This window comes from Adelges cooleyi, unplaced genomic scaffold, assembly GCF_023614345.1.
Source record: "Adelges cooleyi isolate 19-005CV unplaced genomic scaffold, UGA_ACOO_1.1 ACOO_flye_CR_arks_rails_tigmint_CR_PRNA_41, whole genome shotgun sequence".
Classification (NCBI taxonomy): Eukaryota; Metazoa; Arthropoda; class Insecta; order Hemiptera; family Adelgidae; genus Adelges; species Adelges cooleyi.
In genome coordinates, this window is record NW_026096090.1 from 4,094,004 (window position 1) to 4,118,308 (window position 24,305).

At 32.3% G+C, this 24,305-nt stretch overlaps 1 protein-coding gene across 7 annotated transcripts in view; it reads right to left on the reverse strand.

The window, feature by feature from the left end:
* Positions 1 to 24,305, reverse strand: part of LOC126842022 (prolyl endopeptidase FAP-like) — a 143,656-nt gene that overhangs the window by 35,498 nt on the left and 83,853 nt on the right. Inside the window, exons 1-2 of one of the 7 annotated variants that reach the window (XM_050578881.1) lie at positions 19,494 to 19,741; positions 12,278 to 12,369 (exon numbers count right to left, since the gene is read on the reverse strand). The exons of 4 other annotated variants lie outside the window; for them this stretch is intronic. In XM_050578881.1, the coding sequence (XP_050434838.1) occupies positions 12,278 to 12,349 (72 nt within the window). In that variant the 5' untranslated portion in view covers positions 12,350 to 12,369; positions 19,494 to 19,741. Of the gene's footprint in view, positions 1 to 12,277; positions 12,370 to 19,196; positions 19,315 to 19,493; positions 19,742 to 24,305 lie in introns of those variants that run through there. 2 more of the 7 variants (XM_050578882.1, XM_050578884.1) reach the window with 2 other exon arrangements.

Genomic DNA, 24,305 nt, shown 5'->3' on the forward strand with positions numbered 1-24,305 from the left:
TAGGTTAAAATTCTCGAAAACATTTAACATAGTAGTATGTTAGATATTATGATTTGGCCGGTTCCCAAATTTGAATAGCGACCAAACTGGTCTAATATCGATTTGTATACAGAGTATTTTAACGTTTACCCAGTGTACAACGGGATTAGGTGGTTGAATGAGAAAAACGTGTGTGTGTGTGTGAATATTATCATGTTAAAATACTGCAAAAACTTGTTGCGAAAAACAAAAATGTCCAACTTAGCCAAGTACAGCTGTCGAACGATGATCTATTGGAGACGATGACGTACGACGAAACGTAATAAAACAATTGCACGTGTAAAATTATTGTCATCATAGAAGTGGACTTCTGGTATAATAATATTTGGGCGTGCCTTTGGCAAAGCGACCGAACACAATTATACATATTATTATACAGCGTTGAACGCCTAGTGTTGCGGACAGGGCAAGGAGATTACACCAATATTACTGTTGGGGACAGGTCTGCCGACCAAGCAGAATATAAAGAAAGCTTTTCGTGTCGAAGAACAATAGCCGGTCGCTGCTGTGCTGGGAGTAAAATGGCGTGGATAACGTGTTGGCGAAAAATGAGACCGTTTGGCGTCGGTTAACGAGTAATAGACATTTGGCGAAGCGTCTGGCCGTAAGGACCTTTTCCCCAAATGAAATATAACCAACCAGCACACAATACCTGAAAAGCACTCATGATCGGGCCTTCGTCCACAACGGATCGCACAACCGTGCTTATGTAATATAATACATTATTGTATGCAATCTATTCGTGGTAAAATGTATTGCATTGGTTTGTTCATTGAGCTTTACAAAGATAATAATTGATAAAATAGTAAAAATATTACCGAATACACAGCGCGCGTGATCAGATTTGGGCACGTGCTCACGAATACTTTCTCCGAGCACCGTTTTGTAGTATTGGTTAAGTTCTAAACCCTATAGACATAAATATTCTCAATCCCTGTAATACGGGTATTCACGGTTTTCACGAGTACACGCCTACGTTCATTTTAATGAACTTAATAAATGTTTACACCTATAAAAGATGTAATGTTTAAAAATGCCCGTCCAATTCTGTCGGAAATGGTGGTATTTGTATAGTTTAACGATCAAATGTTTATCACTTGTTGTTGACTCGGGCACCTGCGATAAAGATTGCTGTTTATTTTTACTAGTAAAGTTAACTAGCCGTAAACAGCGCTAAACGTTTTCGGAAAAATACTTTGTGTAAGAGTAGGTACTCGGCAATATAAGTACGACGAAGTAACGACGGCACGAAATGGACGTAGGACAACATAATAGGATGCTCTGTGGAAAAAATTAATTATAAATTATTCGAAAAAAATAGGTCAGCGAGCAATCCAGCTCCAGCAAACAGAGGTCTGCTTTCAAACAAAATATATTCCTAAATACGTCGAAACATGTAATCTCTTCAGACCACAAAAAAATATAAAAATAATATAAGATAATCCTGTGTACGCTACTTCTTACCTACAATTGTTTGCAGTTAATTTTAGGAGATTGACTTTAAATGGGCAAAGCACAAACTTGCTAAACGTTACATGTTTTGTGTTCGTTGAATATACTAAACAACATATACCGCGTGTAAAATGCGTACTGAATTAGATTTAGGAGCAGTTTTTTTAGTAGAACATGTCTGAATGCCTTAACACGTTACGATATTATTTTGTGCGCATTTACTAGTGTACTAATTTCTCTCCTTTATACAGCTATATCAATACAATCAATTAATACATTTAAATGTGTTTATTCATTTTTTAAATATTGAGCGGTACGTCCTTTCGGCCAGAAAATCTATTGACCGGCGGTGTTTTTTTTGGTCGTTAACGCGGTACATGAAATACAATTAAAAAAAAAAATGATTTGATTTATAGTATTCGTATTATAGGATGTCCGTTCGCGGCCATGAAAAACAATAACGACGAACTACAGAAAACTCCCACTCGACCAGTTTTCTTGCTGTGAAATATATATATTACATTAATTGTATCTTTGATGGATTATCAATAATAACGAGAAAACAAATTGTGAGTGTCGAAGACAGTTTTAACTCGACACATGATGGTTAAACGTTTTAAAAACTTGTCGGACTCGACTGTGCGTAGCACATACGACGGCGGCGTGGGTGGCGGAAAAAGTAATTTAACGTTAAAATATAAAAATATCACTTATGTGGATAACGCCCGGTAAAGTTTTCAGGTTAAATCTAAACATACCGCACCTGTATATGGAATGAAGGCAGTATTTCTTGTGATAAAGGTGTTTGCTTCAACTGCTGCTGATGTTTCATTGTGTGACCTCCGATGCGTTTGCGTTGACACTATCATTTGTCACGGAAGTCGACCCGTTCGCATATATTAAACGCATAATGGATGCCCACGGTACGTCAAGTGAAAAGCCATTAATACCGTTTTGGGGGTTCATTTCAATAATTATGTCTATTAAACGGCGCACATTGTACGCGGTTAACCGCCGTCATATAATAAAACCCAGCCACACCTATCAATGCCTATATAATTATATAGTATACACACGCGCACACATGCTGACCACGACGAATAAAGTAATCACTAAGTATATCGCATTAATCTATTTGATCTGTTTTTAATTATACCTACCCGATTGGAAACGATTTGTCATCGCAACACCATTGCCGAATCCTTATGGTTGACACAACCAGCCAGGCCTTCGATATTTTACGATATTATACACCATTAACGGTATAAGGAAATTGGTCCAGATAAGAACTATTTATCATCTTTAATATCATATAATACGTTACACAGCGAACAAAAAACGTTTCTGTAGTATTGATAATTACATTTTTTTTTTAATCAAATTCTCTTTGTTGTCTTATTTTTTGTACTGACTGAAAAAAAAAATAGTTATTTCGTAAACCGTTTTGTTAAAAAAACCATAACATAGCTCTTTATTAATAGCTCACATCTAACCGATTTCGATTTGTACCATTTATTTTATTTTTTAGGTATCTATACGATAAACAGCTAAAAACAATACTATAGATTACATAAAAGGTTATGTTTTATAGTCAACAAACATTTTAAAATCACATAGACCGGCCAATTGCGACACTAACGGTAAAAATCACAATATTTTCTTTACGGATCATCGTTACTTAATACGTGAGATAACAAATACACATTATAGCGAGGGTGGACACCAAAATCGACTTAGAAAAGAAAACAGCTGCAACGGACAGGACAAGACTCGGATGGTAAATTGAGAACAAAATGTTTAACTACGGCAATACTGTCACTATAAATAGGGACGACATGTTGTTAACATTTTTCATATTTAATAAATATAAAATAAAAAGTTTTACATACACGTGTCTACCTATTATACTTAGAAAGAAAATAGGCGAGCAAATTGTTAATATCAAAGAGCTAAGCGATGGTTTACTCATTTATTCACACAACGCTCGCTGGCAACAGACCGCCGTCGATATCATTTGTCATGGTCGTTTGTTTCATTTGTTTGCCCCGATGAGTAAAATAATAATAATAATGATATAAATATTATATTACTTTCCAATCACCCTTCGTCCCTTGCTAGCCGCACTGTCAAAGGTCGGCACAATATTTTGGCAACCCAAAAGCACAGCCCCGCCCATGTGTTTTCACGGCAGACAATCCAATCGCGTTTTTAAACCGGAATACAATTTTACGACTGCAGTGGGTCCTGTATTTTTAATTTTTTTTTGTTAATTTAAATTGTCAAATTTTCGTACCGCCCAATAATGGTCTACCAACGCGCAGATAGAGACGAGGGTGTAGGTATACACTATAATCGTTTACCACCACGGACCCTATACCGACGAATCACTAGTATTAAATATTAAATTCTGTCCGAGGGAACACCTAATAACAAACAAATACTAACAAACACACACACACACACAAGTTATACAACGATGAAATGTGACGAAAACACAACATAGGCGTATATCAAATTCCCAGTGCTACGTGCGACTATGATATAATTATATATTTAGAATGATTGGACTAAAACAATATTTATATAATTAATGAAAAGTTAAGCATGTAAATCGTTACGATTAAACCAGCAGGACCGAATGACTTGGTTAGACATTCTATATTTACTTAAAATAACCATTGTAACGTAACCAATACGTTTTGTTGTTAACAACAGGTTAAAATAACCAATTAAATAATCAATCGAATTTAAATGTGTATACCATTAGTTATTAGTGCGATAATTAGCAATAACAGTTTAGAATCTTAAAAAAACACATAAAAAAATGTACTTTGTTTTTTCTATCCAATATACGACAGTTGTAAAATCTGGTTTATTATCTTACGTTTAGCGTATGTGTTGTGTGAAAAAAAGCTAGTCATCACCAAGTATATAAAAACAAATTGTTTTTTTTTTAAATTTACTTTTCAGTTTTCATTTGGTGTGAGTAATGCCCACGTTTTTTTTATGTCTTTCGAAATTGGTACTTGACAAAAGTCGTTTACATGAAAATAATAGTGTATTTTGAAGCTGTTATATTTATATGCCATATAAAATAAATTTTACAAGTACTTATACCCTGTAGAACAAATAAAAACACTAGTTTAACAAAAATAATGCTTTGTCACCCGATAAATAGATTGGTTAGACTGTTATCTGACTATATAATATTATGATTATTGTACAGTTTAAAGGCAAGCTATTTGAATCTCGGATATTATACAAAGTGCATATTATGATTGAAAGGTATGGCGTGGTCTTGGCGATGCACATTATATTATAATATGTGTTGTATAATATATGTGTTTACCGTTTCACCCCACGTTCTTAAAAAATATGGGCGTTTGCAGACTTTTTGAGCAGCCTGGAGTTAGTAGTTTGTTGTAACGAGAGTGTTTTTAATTGATACCTGTGGTTTTAAATATAACATAAATCTAATACTTGAGTAGTCTAAAATTTCATTCTACACTATCCACGCCAACGGATGTCTGTCGTAATAGTTTTTACGTTGTAAGCGTTTTGTTTTGAATAAATATTTTAAAGATGGAATTGAAAATAAGTGTTTTTTTTTTTTTATTGTAAACGACAGTTTTGACCTATTTTTATAGTTGTAAATTGAAGTTTTACTGTTGAAAATTATGTTCTACTATTAGAATTATAAAATAGTACGGTGTGAGTAAGAGTAACACCCCCCCCCCCCCTACTAGAGGAAGTGACGTCGAACACACCCTGTATACTAAAAAAAGGCGGCTTGGAAACGATTATTTCGGATCCGTATTGTTCGCCGCGATATTCGTGGCGTTATAGACCACAAATGCCTTGGCATTCGTCACCTTAATCGCTGATGTTCAAAAGCAGCTCCGCGAGCAAAGAGCGGCCATTAAACGGTTGCGGGCACGGGGGAAAAATGCAAATTGCTCCGCGCTCGGTTCGGTTCGCTTTTTCCGTATGCTTATACATACAGCCCGTCGACTCTTGGTACTCCTATACGCCATATATTTTAATAAAATATACAATAGTACATAAACACTATGTTGTTACGATATAACGATAGTAATGATAATAGTGCGCGGAGGAATTATTCAAACCGACTGTGAACAATGATAAAAACTGGCCACGAGGTTGTAAAATGCTACCACGTTTTCGGGACAAGCGTGCTAAATGTTAACGGTTATCCCGCAATAGGCGCGTTCTTTATTCCTATTTCATAACTAGCAGCCCGAACAAAATACTACAGCTTTTCGCCAACACACATTTAAACCGTACAGTTTTAACCGTAGCGACAGGCCGAGATTAAAACAGCGGAGCGGCGGCGGTGACAGTATGACGGACGCGGTGGGTGGAAATAATAATATTTTAACATTGTTGTACTCACGAAACGTCGTAAAGCACGGGCTAAAACAAGGCGCGGGGACTGAGTTTTGGCAAAGTTGAACAAACTGCAATGAATTTCACGGAAAGTATTAAAAGATAAGAAAATATTGTGTTCGTAAATAGTATAAATAATGATCTTAAGTGTTACGTTAAGCGGAAAAAACTACTTGAACGCGCTTCAAAACGCAATTTTTACTTAATTTAAAAACTTGTTTAATTCTTGTACGCATGGTGACGTTATTAAAACATATTTTTTTAACGCGGCGGTGGCAGAGCGGACTTAGCAGTTTTACGCAGTACCGCATTAAACTGTTTCGTTCCCATTAAAATGGTGAAATGTTCACTTAAACTAATACGCATAGTCACGTGGACTGTTTTATGTTATTTTTAGAACCCCTCCTCTCCTCTAACTCCCACTAATAGGATCCACTCGGCTTAGAGAGACTTTCGAAAAGTTACACAGGATTACACTAATAGCATATGTATAATACTATTATTAATTGAATTTAAAAAAAGAAACATTGTAATAAATATGTTTTTTTTTTATATCTCGTAATGCAATTTCAGTTTGTACTGTTATTATATCATTTAAAATATTTGAACCTGGAAAAAAGTCTTATTAGTTATTACTTAATAAATAAAAATGTTAATATGATGTCTCCGATATATTAGCAAAATTAGAAACAATTGTTGCACTTACAACACCTATTATGTTAAGTTTGTTGCAAAAGTATCATTTTACACCATCATAAAAAACTTAATACATAAATTTAACAATTTATTTTTACAAAATTACACTTGTTTCTTTTTGTATTATAAACTTGGCAACCAATTTTACCATTTTTAAATATACTTTAACTAAATTATTTTAACAATAATTCTACAAATTTCTTGTAGTAATACAAATGATAGCTAAGACATTAATTTATTTTAAAGTACTTTCACCAAAAGACAGACTGACTTTTTTCTCTTCATTTTACACCAGTTTTTTTCATATTCTATGCATAAGGCGGCAAAGATCATGTTATTATATTTTTGCAATGGAAAATGATTGAAGAAATATCGCACTAGTATAAAAATATATACGTGATAAACTCTCTAATTCACTTGAAAAGACACTTCGTGTTTACTATAAAGTATTTTACAAGAAGTTACGGACAGCAGAAATATTTTAATCTAATAGGTTAATCAACCATACCATTCTTCCTTCTAAACGAGATGACAAAAAGTTGACAAGAGATACTCTAAAATACTAATGCAATAACATGTTTACTAAACATGTACGCCTGTTTCTGCTTGTCTTCCCCTTATTGTTGTACCTAAATACAAATATTAGCGTAATCTTAATAGTATTTTGTACCAAACTGTTTTAATTTAATTTTAAGAAAATAAATTAATATATTTGAAGAGTGAATTTGTCAAACGTTCTAAGTGCCAAAGTATAAAAATTGAACTTTATAATTTGATTTGTATTTTATTCATTACTGAAAACACTTTATATTTTTGAGTTTTAAAAATGATTGCTTTTTGTTATAAATAACTATTCCTTACTTGAAAAATTTACAAAATTGTTTCCGGTAATGAATAAAATACAAATCAAATTATAAATTTCAATTTTTATACTTTGGCACTTAGAACGTTTGACAAATTTACTCTTCATTTATAATATCTCTTTTCGATTAATTTTGTATACATACAATTATAACTGTTGTTATTTTTGCATCATGTTATAATATGTTTAGTAGTATTTCAGGTGCAACAGTATATTTTCAACTAAAAGAGATTCAGAGTAGCATAATATCTTATGCTCTGTAGTGAAAGTCAGCGGCCTAAAATTATTTAAGATAAATATTTAAGAATTACTTTAACTCCAAACGAAAGTTTTTGACGTCCGGCTTTCGAGTTTGAGTATAAAAATTAAAAAAACTTTCCTTACTTTTTTTAAGCCTTAAAATTCAATGAACAACAGCAACGATCGGATCTATTCGAAATCTTATTTTTAACCATTCTAAATATCGTTTACTACATAGTACGAACTCGTACATTATATATTATACAAACTCCTTTGTAATTCTGTATTTTTTTTTTTTTTTTTGAGAATATATGGTAAGTTTTTGTTACTTTCGTTATTGTTGTACGTTGTAACGTAATTGTGTCAAATGCAGGTAAAACACAGAAACGGACAACGCCTTTAGCAGTTTCCAGAAAAAAAATAACGGTTTGCGTCAAAGCAGCTTATTATTTTGTCGGCTGTACGCTTTTTGTCGGTAGTGTAATTTGTTTTTTGCCTTCATTTCTCCGAAAACACTATTACCTGCAGTTATTTCAACGGGATAAACGGTTAAGAGGCAACGCAATTTTCACACCGTAGTAAATTTTAGATTCACTATTCGACAGTTATAAATCTCAAAATGAATGGGTTTTTTCCCCTCGGCCGACACTGTTGCTGTACCGTTAGTCGTAGTAGTAAATGTTGTTGTTGTTGTTTTTATTTATAGTCGGTTTTTACAGCTCGGTTGCCTCCCCGGTTACCGCACATCCTCCTCTGCCGACCTCAGTTAAAGCTCCCACCGGCCAAGATCGAGTTTATCGTGCCTAGTAATCCGGCCAACCTTAATCCGATGACAATTACCGCCGTCGAACACAGCCGTGCAGAATTTAGATTAACCAACGTACCCCGAACCCGTGGCCCGCAAAAACCGTGCTGCCCATTAACCCGAATAAGTCAGAACATTTCCTCAAAACTCGACTTTTGGATTGGAAAATACAATTTTTACAGTCATTGCAGAAGTACAAAAGCTGAAAACAGAACGTGCACTATTGCCACGACACTAGATTCCACGTGATTGGTTTTACCTTAATAGTTTTCTTAAAGTTTATGATCTTTAATACCAAAAATTGAAATAAATAAATGCAATTATTTTGCATGACAATATTGACACCATAAGTTTGGACACCCACACAACATTGATAAATTATAAATATTTTCTAAATTAGATTGACTATTTTAGGATGAATTCATGTTGTCGTGATTACACAATAAGGAAAAAAAGATACAAGAACCAACCGTAAGTAAAACCAAGAAATCGTTATTATTTTCGAAACGTTTTAATGAGGTTTAACGGGTTTTCCGGATTACAATATTTTATTAATTACGTTTATATATATTTTTCCTATTATGGTACTTGATTTTCTGCTTAAAACATAGTATAAATATAGTATTAAAATATTAAAAATATTAGGCGACTTATTAACAGTATTAGTTTTGAAATATATTATTGCAATATGGACTGTGAACGTAAAACATAAACTGAGAAAAGTAATCATTTCAGGTGATCTATTTTTGGGATCACATACTTTATAACTTCAAGAACAGACTGTGGTAAATGAAAAAGGAGTGTTTTTGAAGGTTTGGAAATGAAATCATTACAATATAAGACTCAATAGTCTTCAACGATGTGACGTTTTTAACATTTTAAATGTTATTTATTGCAACTTATTTGGACGTTTCAATGCAGTGTCCTAAATAAGTCTGAAAAAAATCTCTAACAAAATACTTCTACTAAATTTCACCAAACATATTAACTCATTACAATATACAAAAGTATGTAGCCTACAATATACCATTCAAATTGAAATAGAAAAAAGTTGTTGGACGGCGCATTGTGTATGCAATATAGGTACACGTAAGTATTCCGAGGCTTACATGAAAATTACTAACAATATACTTTAAGATAAGGCTTTTTCATTTCCTTTCAGCTAAATAATTTTGATTAAATACAAGTAATTTAATTATTTTAAAACGTACACGGTATATTGGTTTCGATTCATCTTTGATAAACAAAGTTGAATCGAAACCGATTTTTATGATTTTTGAAATCCCAAATCAATATTTGTTAGGATATTATTATTTTGATAATCTAAAGACATTTTTTAACCTTAAAATTGTATTTTACAGGTTTGAGACTATGAATGTATTTTTAAAAAAATGTGTCTTTTTCATGGGATAAGTTATGTTATCTAGCAAATTTAGAGACTTAAAATATTTTTCAGTTGATATTCAAATAATTACAGTAAATACAACACATTAGATGTATCCTGTAAAATGATTTAATTTTTCAACTATGATTTTATATCATAGTGTTAATTTTTTTGGAATATATTTTTTAAAACTCTTCTTTCTGTGGTTTTTCATATTAAATTATTGAACTTGTTAAACAAATTTTAATATATTAAATAGGACATACGTTTGCAGGGTGAATTAATTCTGCTGTCTTTAGAAACAAGTCATCGAAAATCTCAGGGAACACTAGAGTAATTTACATCCCTTTTTATTTTGTTTCTGATTTTATATCGGTCGATAAGGATTATACTGTGTTCGTTTATAAATATATATTGCATACTACCTTCAATAAAGTATTCGACTCTTTTACTAGAGTTAACACAAAAAAAATTCAAGTACGGTTACATTGTAAACTTCCTGGCTTAATATTAAAAAAAAAAAAAGGTAGAAACGGAATATTATAAATTCCGTATCTATATTACATATAATGTTTATAATATTTTACAGGTATTCAAAATATTAAAATCCTTTGTTGAAAAACATAGGAATATTAATGAACGGTGTTTCGGTAAAAAAAAAAAAAAAACAATTATTATTCTTCCAATTATTTTAGAGCGCTCGTTTTTTTTTCACGCTTCACTGTAAGAACTTGACGTTAGTGATGTAACTAGGATTTTAATTGAAACTCGGACGGTGACAGAGAATAAACGCTCCCAATTCGACCTTTGCTTTGGCGAAAAACATATCTATCTACCAAGCCGGGAAACGTCGTTAATAACAAAACAAAGCCTGTCTGGAACTCGTAGCTTTATAAAATAATATAGTATAAAAGCCCAACACAAGTCGGCCTATACTTACTGATCAACAAGCAAATTCCTTTCATTCGCGATAGAGTGATGGAGTCAACACAATAGGTATTAATAGTTTTCCAGGAATTTAATGCACTCCATATAATTACAGTTTATGGAAAATTTGAAATCCCAACGCCGATAACAATACAGCGTCAGCTTTATAATACACCGTAGTAAATATAAAGAATATAATGATGTTTTTGTATTTTTCTAAATACTTGTACGGTGTGTAAATATTTCAAAAAGTAATAGCAATAATAATCGCATTGTTGTTTCATCGAGTAAAATAATAATATTGTTCGTTTCTTGACGACAAAATGTATTTAGACGGCTTTGAATAAACGACTTATTGAAATCTCAGACACAATAGAATTTCCATCATTTATTTGTGACCATATTTCTGTAACTTCTTTGCCGTACATCAGTTTGTTCATGTGATTTCAAAATATATTCGACAATACCAGACAAACAACTCGGTCTATTGTATGTATACCATTCTGTCATTTTGACTCGCGATTGAACTTCAAGCGAAGCTGAAAACCTATTGACACTAAAAACGTATATTATTAAGGTTTTTTTTTATGATTTCACTCTAATCACCAAATGACGAATTTTTTACGCCAAACCGTAATCGAAAAAACGAAACTAAACATGATAAAAAACGCCACTATTAAATCACCTGCCGGAGGTTCACGCCGACGATTTTTTTACTACAAACAACATTATTGTTTTTGGTTTTAACTCCACGGCAGCAAACTAGGGGTTGGTAAATTCTAAAATGTTACGACAAAAATTCACCATCAACCCGAAATATTACAAGCCAGTTGTACGTTTTTCGACAGTTTTTTGAAATTTTAAATCAATCATGACGCCCTTTATCTAGAGTTCGAAAATATACAAACTTTATAAAACGCAGAAACTCAAACAAAAAGGAAGAGAGAGAAAGTGATTTCAAACATATTATAATTGATTTGTAATTTGCGATAACAAAGGCATTTATTTACTGGTAAGGATTTTTTTTTAGTTCATTAAACAAGAAGGACAGCATAATTGATCAATCTGCCTGGGACCATAGTGTATTTAAATTATTTTTTAATTTAGTAAAGTCCAAACTATTTTTAATAAAAATACCAGTAAAAACCTCGGTTTGGACTTTAATTTATATATAAATATTTTGGGAGTTTATTACACACTTTATAACTATACCGATAGTTATAAAAAAAAAATCAGATTTATGAAATTTGAAAGCTATTACAAACATTGATAACGTTCCAAAATAAAATACGTTAAAATAAATGATAATAGTAATAAAATAATAAAAAATTGAACATGAAATACATATTTTTGGTAAAAAACATTTTTTACTTTTTTGAAAAAATTTACTTTATTTGTTTGAATAACTTTACAGACCATTACTGGTTGTCTTCTATATTATTATTTATATTAATACGATTCTTACCTCTTTTTCAGCCATAGAAACTGATTTTCTAACTTGTCTTAGAGATGTGAATCTGTGCGAATCTGACGACATGCTGGCGAATGTTCTTATATCTGCACAATAGTGTAACATACATTGTCCGGTATAATGTTTAACGAGGAGCACAACTCAAGCATCGATTTAAAGGTCGTTATTTCAAGAGATACTCTTTTCAAACAACGTTAACTTTTTCAAAACCTCAGAATAACTTTCTGGTGTTAGGCGCTAATGACACATTTCTGTAGATTCGTATAATAGAATACATCATCATTGAAAAACAGCGCACTTTGTTGCAGCTGTTTCTTTCATAAATCCATTTTAAATGTTATTACAATGCAGTTAACTAAACCATAATGTAAATGTTGTGTACTTAGTAAGACTTTATAAATTATAATATTCGAAACATTTTTTGATGTCTACAACATGTCGATTAAAATTACAAAATAAAAACCTACAATATTTGGTATAAACTATAATGATTTTATGATAAATTACCAACTATTTTGCAAGTAACTATCGTAAATTGTTATTATAATAACACTAACACATAGTTCACCATGGATTCAATGCTATTAAATGAATGTTATTTGTTAGGTTAGACTGGGTATTTTAAAACTAACCCTACACTTTTATTATGTTCGTCGATTATACAGTCAGTAAACCTTGACTAGAGTAGCAGTCGCGGTTACATGACCTGATTGTAACTCCAAACGGAAATTATGTTAATAATAAATTCATAGTAAATACTTTTTAACTTGATATAAAGAGTGTATAATTTATAAACGCTCTATAATCATCTTCTACGTATTATTATTATTGTATATTGTGCTCTTACAAGAAACTACTATACAATAACATTACCATACAACGTGAGCTAAGATGAAAGCTTGTGCACGATATTATAATTCGTATAATTTATTCTACGCGCTCCTTATATGCCATAATACGGGCAAAACCGAAACAAAAACCGATAATAGAATACGTTGCCATCGAAGGCAACAAAATGAGCTCCCCCAATGAGCAAAAAGAAACGTAAGTTTAAAAAAAGCAACATCAAGAACAATGTCGATGGTGGCATTATATAGAAGTTATAAATTAACTTAATAAAAGATAACTCTATTATAGGTTTACGTTTGTGAAGAAAATATTTTTCAATAACGTTGTTCAATTTTCCATAAAATTGTGAAAGTTTCCAGTATTTTTCTTATTCAATTATAATTTATTTACGATTATTTATGCACCGTGATATATTCAATAACTCATTCATTCAGAATATTGAATTCAATAAATGGTTGTTATGGAGCAATATCCTATTTAATTTTACTAAAAAGTTGTAAAAACTTTTATAAATAAATTATAAAAGAAAAAAATATATTGAGCTTGAGTTGTGCACAAAATACAATTTATGTGTTTTTGGCATTAAATTATTTTATTTGACGTAATGTTCATTTCACACTTTTCAAGGAATTTTATTCTCCCACTCGCAAAATGTTTACAGAAATGAAGACACTGCAACTTGAAATGGCGGAAGACAATTATTATTATTAAAATATAAAAGATCAACTCACTATAGCGACAATATATTTTTAATCTTAGTCGAGTCTGTTTTAATTTTAAACCGTTTTTCTCCACATATCTCTATGGTTTATTGCATTTATCTACCCTTTTCCTCTTTGACCTGGCTCTAAAATCTCTCTCATCTGTTTTATTGTTTCGTTTTTTTCTTTTTCATCAAAAATTTCAAAACATTTTAATTTTCAATTCCTTCTATTTTTCCTATTATTGACGCAACTCCTAAACTTTCTATTGTAGTATACTCATTAATAATTCTGTCCAGCCTAAAGTTATTCCATCATTATCTCAACATTGCAATTTATTCCATTTTTCTTCGTCACTCTTATTCAAAGGTTAACACTCACTTTCATAAATCATCGATGACTTCACTACCGTTTTCACTCTAAATGGAACCCTTTTTTTTTTTTTTTATCATACAACGCCCTTGTTGCTTTGTATTTGTGCCAGCTCATCGATAGCTCTCCTACCATAACAGTTTCTACACTTCTTCTAATATCTCACAAACATTAGCTCCTCGACAATTCTTGGCCTTTCTTCACCACAAGTTGAACTGTTCGTGCACTTTTCAACTAAAATCACATCGTTCACAAACAATAGGAGCGTTGCCCCGTACACGATCGACCGGACGCGGGCCAACACGTTTGGTCCTTACGGGTACGGACAGCGGTGCGACAGAGGAGTTGTAACGTCGAGGGGAGGGCTGGCCTGGAGGAAGGGTAGTGGTCATCGTTTAGTTTTTCAGACACCGGACCGGGCGTTAAAGCTCGTGTGATTAACGGGTATGATGTCGGCGGAAACAAAAGACACGGTCCGAGAGCCAATTGTTCGCCAAAAAGAGACGGTTTTTATCCGAGTAAAAACTCTAGCACGTCTTCAGCAGATAAGGGAGGCGGGAATCGCTGGAAAACGGCAAGAGGGGGGCCAAAATGAGTGGACAGGGTTGACGACCGGTGGGCTACCGCGACTTTTTGCGGCGTCCGACTAATAAAACGATTTACGACAAACGCACAGTCACCGTTGCCCGCGACTTTTGTACGGCACAAAGTCAATGTTGACCTTTTTCCATTCCGTCCGAACCCCCCCGGGGACGAATGGGGGTACTGCGCGTTAAAAGTCAACCTTAGCCGGTCACTGTGCGATATAACGTCAGGATGGCCACGGTCCCCGTTAAATCCGAATCCGAATCCTCGACGTAGTGTCCACGTTTGGTTCGATTTGCCGCGGTACGAATAATATATGTGTCGAGTGTGTCACAATGAAAGTGAACAATGCGAACAAATCAATTTGAAGAAAAGAAAAAAACTATTCATATTATATAAGTATATATTATGCACTCCGAGCGGAAAGTTCGGAAACAAGTTTTTAACCGATCGACGCGCCATCGGGTGATCCATCATCGCTCACTGTATTATGTCACGTGTTCTATATAGAACTGATATTATTATTATATATATATATATATTATATTCATACGCTATGTTTTCTTTGGAGTAGCGTACGCACACGAGTAGACAACGTGCGCGCTTAGGTATGATTAATAATACACGTGGACTCGGTTACATTACACTCTAGAGTCGTAATAGATGTACGGATATAGTACACACATGTATAGATAATATATATATAGATCCGTTTGTTATTTTTTCGGGCCAACGGTTAAGGTCTGAGGTGAAATTTCACACAAAATCCCACAACCGTCGACCGTCGCCAAGTCCAATTAAATTGTTCAAAAATAGCAGGGAAAGTTAACGATTTATGTTGACTTTGTTCGATAGTTAAGTCAAACGCTTCTTATTGGATAACAATTTTTAATTAACCCAGTCGAGTTGTTTGATAAAAATAAAAAAATGTGTTTGCCGCCGAAATTTGTCGTTGGCTGCTAGTAATTGTCTCAATCTAGAGACTAAATCGCTAAGTTTGTATAATTAAAACAACTTTATCGGATAAATAATTAATTTAAACTTATTAGTAACGGGCAAACTGAAATTGATCGTCACACTTGATAAAACTTCTCAACGTTTAGAACAATCGAAATCGTTATTGTGTTTATGGAACTTGCAAAGAGAAATTAATATTGTTAATATCATAATTAATATTATTATACCCATTGTACTCGAAGATACTGACAAATTCGATATTCTTTTGTTATTTATACGATTGTGTTCATGTGATAAATTATACCGAAAACGTCCAATTAGCCTCTTTCAGAATTAAAACTTCTTTAACTAGTTCATTAGTCGGGTTGTTTTTTTACTTTGAAATTGCCATGATAATAGTGTGGAAATAATGTTTTGAAGTGGGAGAGAAGTTTGCCAAAATTGAAAAAAAAAATATGACATATCATAAGATCAACTAATTTCTAAAATCTACAGATTTAATGGGTGTGCTTAATTTATACACATAAACTCAACCGCATCCACTATAAATGTATTTAATGTTGTGATAATCTAGTTTATAGTGTTTATATTATGTAGATATATTGTTGTGACTATTATATTTTACCGTATTACAATATGAAATGTCTAGATATTTTAAAACTCTCCAAGAGCGCCCTGCATTAATATAATATTAAACTCTCATGAACATACTTTATAATGTCGTCAATAGTAATTTTGCAACAAACAAGTCTGCCGCAGTGCATAATTAACAATATACTATATTTTTAGGAATTGTTCAAAAGTTAGCCTAATGAACCTTGTGTACCTAATGAAAATTGTATTTTAGAAGAATTTCTATTCTATGCAAAACAAGTGCTATTAAGTAGTTTAAATAAAAACGTTAATAAATAAATACTATAAAATATCTAAATACGAAGGAGTAAACTAGTTTTTTAGAGTAGATGTTAAAATCGTACAATCGACTAAATATATAATAGGTAATATTAGCGTAAACGGTATAACTTCACTACATACATGTGCCGAGAAGAATAAGCTACTCTAATAATACGCAACAGATACCGCAAAGTGTAATTAACTAGTGTCTATCATTATTGTACGTGTTTGTGAATAAACTGTTGTTATTTAAACATTTAGGAATAATTAAAACTGTTATATTATATTAAATAAATTATTTAACAATAAAGAAAAATACTTTTTATTAAAAATTCAATATTAAAGCTTGTACATATCAGAATACTGTGGACGCAAATATTTTTGTTTTTTCTCTTTGATTTACGATATCACTCAAAGGTTTAAACTCGAACACCAACACTGTCGGTGCAGTTTTTACATCATTAACTTCTTGTTAGGTGATTTAGTATTGTATTTTATAAAATAAAAGTCTTTAAGAATATGAAGACAAACTTTTTTGGTACAATGTCTCCAAAACTCGTGGCCGTAAATAATATGAATGCTACTTGTTTTTGTTTTGGATTGATAAATTACAAAGTATTTCTCAAATGTCTCGTGACATCTCGCATAATATATAAAACTTAATTTAATTATATAAAAATATTGATCTATGGCCGAAATTTAGGCTTAAAGTCTTAAATCTAATTGAATAAAACTTTTAAACTACATTTTTCGTTAATGAAACATTATTCCAGTGATTAAAAAGAACATCAACATAAATTTGCATACCCAAATAATAAACTTAATACAAAGTGAGTACAACAATAATATATGGTAACAAGTAAGTACTCTGTATAAATTATTGCATGTTATAAGCAAATTCTGTTTTTGTTTGTAGATATACACTGCTATTACACACATTATACTGTTCGAGATTAAGAGGCTTCGGTAAAAGAATAGTTCAGTGAAGTTACTGCGGCTTAAAGTATTACAAGACCGCCGCAAAGGAAGTTTAAGCCTGTGGAATTACAAGTGATGTTAGACTTTTGTTGGGAATCGATTTTTTCGGGTTGAATTTTTAGTCACATAAACTGTACAAATTAAATTTAATTATTAAAATATACTTAGAACCAATAACAATGATCATTGGCCATAGTGGCAACTCAAGCTTGTTTTTATTTTTTAATCGAAATTGGGGCGACCGTATTGGAGTATTTCAGTTCTAATTTCGAATTCGTTGAAATCTACTTAACTACAAATCAGTACATACATAACCAACTGCCTACGCATTACAATGTATAGTGTACCAAGAAGTAACAGTGAACATATGTTTGCTGTTTTTTATATGCTAAGATATCTATGTTTGATTTTTGTATTCTATTACACAAACATACAGGTATATGAAAACTGTACATGTAAAATATGTAAATACTACCTATATAGATAATAATAATATGTCAATAGATTTTCAAACTAACTATATAAACGTAACGGCCATTACATAATAATTATTAATAAACACGATAAAAAAATCAAATATTTTGATATTAATATTATTAAGTCATTATCAAATATTACTATATTTTCTTGGCAAAATGTATGTTGCTTTCCAATAAACGGAGATACTCGTTATCGCGATCCTGCCTTACCGTTATCGGTTCTAATTCAAATAAAATTATTCACGTTTATATTAAGCAATAATAATATAATTTAAATACAGATTTAGATAATATGAATGCATAATCGTGGACCATGTTAATCTATACGGACCGTCGCACATTAGTGGCGCCCGGAGGTAATGTCGCCGTTTTCGCTGTCTATTGTTTTCATTAGCATTTAAATTGCCGGCTATTCTTCCAAGACCCAAATAATGAAAAACAAACGGATCAAAGGCTCAATGAGTTTGTTTACCGCCAGCCCCCAAACCGATTGAATAGTGTATATTAATAAAACAAATGGGGGGGGGGTTAAAAACAACGCTTTGAAATTTTAAAAATATGGGCTACCCTTCTAAATGCATAAACATATCTATACAAGGTTTCTCTTGCTGTTTGGAAAAAATATTTACATGCAATTTACGTTAAATTTTTGAAATTTATGTAATAAACAATATTTTGGATAATTTAAAATACAACGAAGGCTTTCGAGAAAACGTTTGTGTTTGTTTTGCATGACGATTTCATGAAATTTTGAAACACTTCTAAATATAACTTGTAAATAAAAATCACAGAAATGTGAACGATGCGCTGTGAGAATTACATTATGGACTTAACAAATTAACAACTTACCTAATAATATACAAGCAATATATTATAAATGTATATTTGTATAATTTAAATTTCTAAGAAATCATATCTATACCGTAATACTGTAGTATTTAAATATTATTAATTGCTAGTACCTATTTGTATTCATATTTTACAAGTGATAAATGATAATATTATGTAATGGCCGTTATGAAAATATTTATTATTTTGGTCATCTATGAACGACAATGTTACAATATAACAATGCAATTTTAATAAAAGTTAGCATACCTAAGATTCGTTACTTTAGTTGTGCTCTATATTTGTAACGATTGTATAACAACAATAGTATTATTGTTATTATGCTTTTAGATGCAATGACATAGCAAAACGAAAAATAAGAACTGCGACAGCAATAAAGAAATAATAACACCTATATTGTTTTACTATAACAGCTAATCGGGCAAAGAAACAAAAAAAAAAAAATAGAATAAAATAGAAAACAAAACAAATCGATTAAAACGCTAAAAACGTTTTTAAAAAATGAATAACAAAAACACTATATCGCGAAAGGTTGTCGGGCCTTACGTCTTGCAGGAACCGGTCGTCCATAATATATTATTACAACGAAGAGGCCGCGGTGGTAGCGGTCGTGGCGGCGAGACGGTTGACGATGACTGTAGCCATTGCGGTGGCCAACGCGATTTTTTAAAAACAATTTTTTCCAAGTTGGTGTGATTTTTTAATTTCTACCGACAACAATCACACGCGGACACGACTCGGCAGTGAAAATGTATTGGAACTTGTTAAAATAAACACAGCGGCAGCTGATACGGCTGGAAGCGCGTGGACGGACGGCGGCGACGAGGACCACGAGACGCTCTGCACGAGCAGCCCACCGAAACGCGAGTTACCGCCACCGGTGGTCGGACGCCCGGCAGCGCGGGAAAGCACCGACCGGGCCGACCGCGGCCGACGGTGGCCGACCGGGGCCCCGATCAGCGGCCGCCCAGGTTTTTCCCACCCCCGGTAATACCTTTTCGGTAATTTTTTATTAGTTCTCCGCGTCAGCTCTCCGCGTGCACCACGCGACAGCTGAAGAAAACCTCTCCCTTTTTTTTCCCCTCACTCACTTTCTGTTTCGCCGGCCGCCTCCCCCCCCCCTATCCGTCCCCACGCCGTTTGTGTTATCCCCTCCCTCTCTTATACATTTCTCTAAGGAATTCTTCGTCTGGACCGTCGTGATCACGCCTCATACGCGCGATTGATTGACCCTACACCAGCCGGTCCCGGTCCGACAAACTTGTTTCGTACTCACAAACAACGTCAAAAAATATATACCCACCTACTACAATAAATTAGAAACTCTATTTATCAATGTATACATCGCTGCCGTTAAAGTTTCCATCCCGTCCGTACCGCCACATTTGTAGTAAATTCCATTCGCCATTAGAGTTTCTTGCGAACCGCGGAAAAACAAAAGCTAATATTCTCTAGTACATATACATACAAACATATTTCTAGCAAGGGACGTCTTTGAGTTTCATTGATTTTCTTATTCGGTTTTGCCCTCGTTTAATTACTTGTTCAGCAAATATTTTTAATTTAAACACATTTGTATCTAAATTAAGTAACAATTTGCGGATTTTCATAAGGCTAGAATAAGGTTTTTTGTGAAAATAACAGAATCATTGATACAAAACATCAACGAGTTACTGAATGGATATTTTTTACTACAAGAAATATTTCTTACGAAATATGGTGCAGTGTTTAGAAAATTTAAAAGTCGAAATCTTGAAAGTCCTGTAATAAACATATCAACAGAGTTGGAAAAATTAGAGTCACATATTATACCAATGTTATGTAACTCGGTTACAACGGACAATTTTTTTTTTTTTTTTATATTTTATGTAAAAATTGCATCCAGTATTTACCTCAAAAACTCGCTAATCATTTTTAAACACCATTTTCTTGAAAAAATAAAGATTAATGTTCTTATGAATAATATGTTTTTTGCTGTTAATATGTACGTCATTCTGAATGTATTTCGTCATGCTAAATACCAAAAATAAACGCGCATCGTAATCCGTAATACATACTTTAATTATATTATTATTATTACTATATATTTATATCCCAGTATAAATATATAGTAAAAAAAAGAGAAACACTGTCTTAACGAGAACATAATTTCATTTCCTATATTTCTTTTTTTTCTTATCGTCCTAACTTCTACTAAACGTGTGTAACTTGTAACGATAAATGTAACAAAAAATCCTATTGTTTTCTCTCTTGTCCGATTTGGATTCCTTATTGTAACCTTTTTAAAAAAATACTATTAAATTTAAAATATCGATAGTGTTTAAGAAATGTATTTAAATAGCAATAATGTGATCAAAATAATTAGGATTAGAGAAAAAAAAATCGAAGAAGTTAAGAATAAGTTAAGCGTTGATCGAGCTCATTTACAAATATAAAACAAAAATTAGTGCAAACTAATGACAAAAAAAAATGGCCGGATGATAAAATCACTTTAAATAAGAACCAAGCACAGTCTGAGCCAGCACAAAAGAAGTTAGCAAAGTTGGTTCATAAAAACGATTAAGTCCGAATATGAATTTGTCACATTCGAAGCTACGATGCGAATCTGAACATTTAAAAAACCCACCACAGTACAAACCAACACAGTTTAATCCAGCACAGTACAAACCAAACACATTCCGAACCAGCACAGAATAAAAAAAAAACATTATTAAATAAAATAATATGATTACAATTTTAGTTTACATTACTATAATGTAATTATTGTACCTTGCACTTTGGTGATCAATAAAGATGACCATTGAGAGTCGGTTATAACCTAGAAATATTGCATATGCTTTAAAATATAATGGAAGATAATGCAGTTATTACCAATTTTACTGCGGTAGACAAATGTAATATGTAGAACAGCGTTTTAAACGTTCAAGTAGGTACATTTCAAACGGTAATATTTTTATTTTTATCGCTTCTACTTTATTATTTTTATTCGACACAAAGCGCGGACGAACGGCAAATGATCGATTTTATTTCCCGTGCGAATACTTGCACCTTGTGTCATAATAACAGATAAAACATTTGCATACGGAAAACGTTTCTAATAAAATATTCGCTGGGGGCTTTGCACGACAATATTATGATGCATACATTTGTTTGCACTCGATAACGAAACGTCAAGTCTGTACAATTTAAAATTCACGTTTCTTGATATTTGGTATGCGTTCTCTAACATAACATCAGCTCCTTTGAGCTACTCCACGTGGCTCAGGGCTGTTTACATAATAAGATAACTATTATTTCTTCTACGAGGTCTAACCGATACTCACATAGTATAAATAAATAGGCAAGACGTTTTTGTAATATTAGATGGAATTTTTTTCTTCATTTCACTTGATTAGGTGTAGTTTTAGCCTTTAGGGCTGAAGATTTGAAAATTAGACTAGAGGTACAACTAGAGTGAGGCTATAACATAACATTTTCTCAGAAATGTATAATAAAATTTCGTTTTATCAAGACGTAAAACCAAAATAAAAAAAGGGAAAATTATACTTTGGCCGTAGTAAGTTTCTAGGTAGCTAAACTAACAGTATTTGAAAAATATTTTTATTATGTTTTTGATTTGCCTTTATTGTTAACAATGACAATGAATTATTAAGAAACCAGACGATCAACAGTCAACCCTAATTTTATCCACTAAAATACAAAAATACAACTTTATGTACATTATTGTCATTTTTTTGCTTTTGTAAACGCATCAAAGCGTTTGTTTGAAATACATTTTATCAATTTTAGGTTAAATAATTCATGTAGACCTGTAACCTCCCACATCCCAATGTGGTCTGTCCACATTATGAACTGACCTCACTGTACTTTTTTTTTAAAATATTTTATTTAAAACGTAACAACACATTTGAAAAAAATGTTTACTAAAATAATTAATTGATATAAAATAAGATTTTACTTTCAAGTGAAAAAAGACAGTGAGAAAGTTTTGAAAACTCCCTTTTTCACCATAAATATATTATACACACAAAAGAAACCAGATATTATTTTTTTAACTAAAAATAAATCAGACGCAATTGTACATTCAAATGTAAATAACAATAAGATATTTAAATTAAATATTTCGTTTGAAACATTGTTTTGCGTTTTCTTAACCTAAATTACATTTATTTTTGTTTACTTTTATCAGTGGAGAAAAAACAAATAAATCGATAGGAAAACACTATACTTGCCGTTAGAGTTTTCCTCGGTTTAATGGCTTCGTCTAATAAGAAGTTATATGATAATAATTCAACGGATTCACATTGTTTACGACCTCCTGTTTGTCATCATTAATGTTTGTTTCGGGGTCAGAAATCACACTGACTTAACCTATTTCAGCGGTTTTCTCTTGCGCAGCATGTTTTCCCTTATCCTTTCAGCCACGCTAATATTCTTTTCCTCGCCTTGCTGCGTCGCACAAAAAGCATTAAAAAAAAAAAAAAAAAAACCCCGTATAATCCTTTACGAGAAGAGGTGATTAATTACTCGGCTATCAACGAAAAACCCTTACACAACCGCAAATAAGGAGACCGGCGATAAATAAAAACATCACGGAATGAAATGACATCCACCGCCCATGATGTTTTATCACCGATTTTTTATTATGTCACTCTTTATAGCGTGGCCGTCCATTGGCACTTATAAAGGGTCGAAATCAAGCCTCAGAAATAAGAACTCCCCGGGGAGAAAAGTGATAACCCGACACCACTATACCCCTCCCTACTATTGCTTTAACTTGCCTTTTTCTGTTAAATACTTCAGCGAAGAGAACATATAGCTCGGAGGCTCGAACATTTAATTATAAATTTATAACATAAGTATACATTTTATCTGTTCTCAGTCAAGTTTAAACGTTATCGACATCGGTAAATTTGTATTTATACATTCTAAAATGTAGCAGTCATTTCTCACTTTAAACATTAAAATACACGCCCGTCCTAACTTTAACGTATACTCTAACTATAACTTTAAAAGTAATAACTCAAAACGGGTTATCGACCACCAGTCAACATTTCAGCATAGCTTGAAAAGTTAATAATATTTATATTTTTCCATTTAACCGTTAAAGCACCATTTAAAGCGCATTATTGTCATTACATTGATTTTATCGATATGTGTATTTCTGCCATCTGCAAATTCGCAACGAAGCGTTTATATGAAAGAGATTTTAGATCTCCCCACTCCAATATACCCACTCTGCCTCGTTCCCAAAGTGCTGGGTTTTTTTAAACATATTTTAACAATTTTTAAATGTAATTTTATTATGCTCTACTAATTAATTAAATAAAGGGTAAAGATTATAAATTAGGGTAAAGA